Source organism: Sycon ciliatum, chromosome 5 (genome assembly GCF_964019385.1).
Source record: "Sycon ciliatum chromosome 5, ocSycCili1.1, whole genome shotgun sequence".
Classification (NCBI taxonomy): Eukaryota; Metazoa; Porifera; class Calcarea; order Leucosolenida; family Sycettidae; genus Sycon; species Sycon ciliatum.
Window position 1 is genome coordinate 9,552,157 of NC_088647.1, and position 2,500 is coordinate 9,554,656.

General features: G+C 45.8%; 1 protein-coding gene across 4 annotated transcripts in view; it reads right to left on the reverse strand.

Moving 5' to 3' along the window:
- LOC135817509 (protein fuzzy homolog) overlaps positions 1–2,500 on the reverse strand; it is a 28,858-nt gene that overhangs the window by 14,247 nt on the left and 12,111 nt on the right. For all 4 annotated transcript variants that reach the window (XM_065330713.1, XM_065330711.1, XM_065330712.1 and 1 more), the window contains 3 exons: positions 2,390–2,478; positions 2,072–2,180; positions 224–250 (listed from right to left, as the gene is read on the reverse strand). In XM_065330713.1, the coding sequence (XP_065186785.1) occupies positions 224–250; positions 2,072–2,180; positions 2,390–2,478 (225 nt within the window). The remainder of the gene's footprint in view (positions 1–223; positions 251–2,071; positions 2,181–2,389; positions 2,479–2,500) is intronic.

The window sequence follows — 2,500 nt, forward strand, 5'->3', positions numbered from 1 at the left end:
GCCACCATGAAGAACCTAATCATAGTTGAGCAGCTTCTGAGCAGCTCACAACTGCTATGTCACAAGAAAAGACTGGATACAGCCGGCAAATACGAGAACGAGTGGACAGCCAACAAACAGAGGAAAGATTCACACACGACGGTAAACCGTATGACAAGGATGAACAATCACAAGACAAGCCATGGAGAATGAATAATCACAACACAAGCCATGGTTTGCTCACCTTGAGGCTAAGAAGACGATGCGGTGTCTGCATAATGACAGGTGACAGAACACAGATATGATGTCATTAGTCCACAATATCAATATACGAGCTTCCAAGCCAGCAACATTAAAACGTTTCGGAGACTCTCCTCACAAGTGACCACTGTGTGATTGCTGAGGAAACCCGCTCTCTCGACGAGAGGTCGGAGATCGCACTCGCTGCCACAAATGAAAACTCTATTTTTGTTTCTTTATCCTGAGGAAAGTATTTTTGTAGTTTATAAGATACAGACAATCTTTGTTTGTCCCTACTTTGCTCCTGCTCAATACACTATGAGCAATCTTGCTAATTTTAGCTTTGCTATCGGGCCTCAGTCACTGTAGCGTGGGAGCTGCTACTGCTTGATGTACAAATTATTCATTCCCTGATGTGTGTATGCCCGGCTTGTGCTAAAGCATTTCCAATCGCTTCCACCTTGTTACCCTCTCTTCACTCAGATTAGGGTAACTAGTACTGACCCACCAGTTGTCTGTATCGCCCTCTTGAACCAGACACTACTTGCCAGCGTGTCAATGTCAAAACCACCAAGCCACTTTCTATTTCTGACCTGAAGTCCTTCGTAAGTTAACTTTCTCCTTAACCCTTTGAAGCCCAGCTGGGTTTTCTGATTTCCCAGGCACTCGCACAGCGCTGCACGCAACCACGGATTGTCGACTTCAAAATTTCATAATTCACCCACCAGCAATGGAATTTCATGATCTGGAGCTCCCTGAAAAGCTTGTGATCTCCTCCATCCAAAGATAAAGACTAGACACTAAGCAGAAGCAACAGAAGCGCCTCCAAGTCCCTTGAGTGCAGCTCTATCGCGCCTGAACGAGATACACCACCCACAGTAACAATTTCCTTCGGTTCATGACTTTTACTCAACACAAAACAACGATTCAAAGTTCTCCGTGCTGCGAGCTCAAGCGGTCATCTTGGTACCCATCGTGCATGGGCTGCACTGGTATGAGTCATGGGGAAACCCCATGCGCACGCGAGCTCTACTCGAAAATTTCAAAATTCTCAAGTTTAGAAATATTCAACCGCGTTCCGGTCTTCGCCGCTCGGGTATTTCGCATCGCGCTGCCACACGTGACACACCCCTGGAAAGGTCTTTTCCGTACCTTTCCAACAAGCTATCGTTCGTGAAAATCAAAGAAAGGACAACGGAGATACGAAGCTTTGTACAGAGAGAGATCTATGCTCAATGTGTACACATTGCGCGTTTTGGACGAGTATATTTGGACGAGTATACTCATCCTTGGGAAATCACTCGGGACGAGTATACTCGTCCTTGGGCTTCAAAGGGTTAAACGATCAGGCAGTTTCAGGTAGACTTGGTGAGTGTGGTCTAATTAATGACCTTCTCCTGAAGATTGATAACTTTCTCCTTATCAAGACTAGGGAGTTGCAGGTCTAACTTAAGTTAATTACTTTCTCCTTATCAAGATTAGGGAGTTGCAGGTCTAACTTAAGTTAATTACTTTCTCCTTATCAAGATTAGGGAGTTGCAGGTCTAACTTAAGTTAATTACTTTCTCCTGAAGATTAGGGAGTTGTAGGTTTAATTATTAACTTTCTCCTTAAGATCACTGCAGGTGCAGTTCGACTTGGCGAGTGAGGTCAAATGCAGGAGGCAAGGCCAAGGATGAACGTTGAATGACCGTGAATGGTGGCCAGGTGCCTGTGTGTACTGCCTGATGAGGAGATCAATTCCGGGGTCCCACGAAGGCTAAGCTTTGTACCACGGTGTTATGGCAAGGTAAGGCACGGGTTGAGAGACTACAGATAGCGAGGATCAGAATGATGAAAACGCATGACTTACATTAGGGCTTGCCTTGGGCAGGTACACAGGCAGATCTTGGCTAGTGGATTTAGGATGGTGCGTGCATAGCAGAGATAGCATCACCGAGTCAAACGGAGATAGATCCCACCTGAAACAAGCAAACACACACATACACACACGCACACAGTCGAATCGTTGTTCGGTGTGTAAAGAGGGCGATCAAATTTGCACTGTATAGTATGCCGCTGATGATCACAACACAATCATGCAGTCACATTGCTCTCACCAATTTGACAGCTACAAGTATATACAATATCACAGTTTGAATCAGCATGGCATCATGCAAGCCGGTCTTACCATCCTGCAGTTGCGGCGACGACACGGCCCCGGACAAAGGCACATGCAAACTGAGTTTCCGCTGCTTCAGAGAATGCATTCAGCAAGGACTGCAGAAAGTCAACAACATGA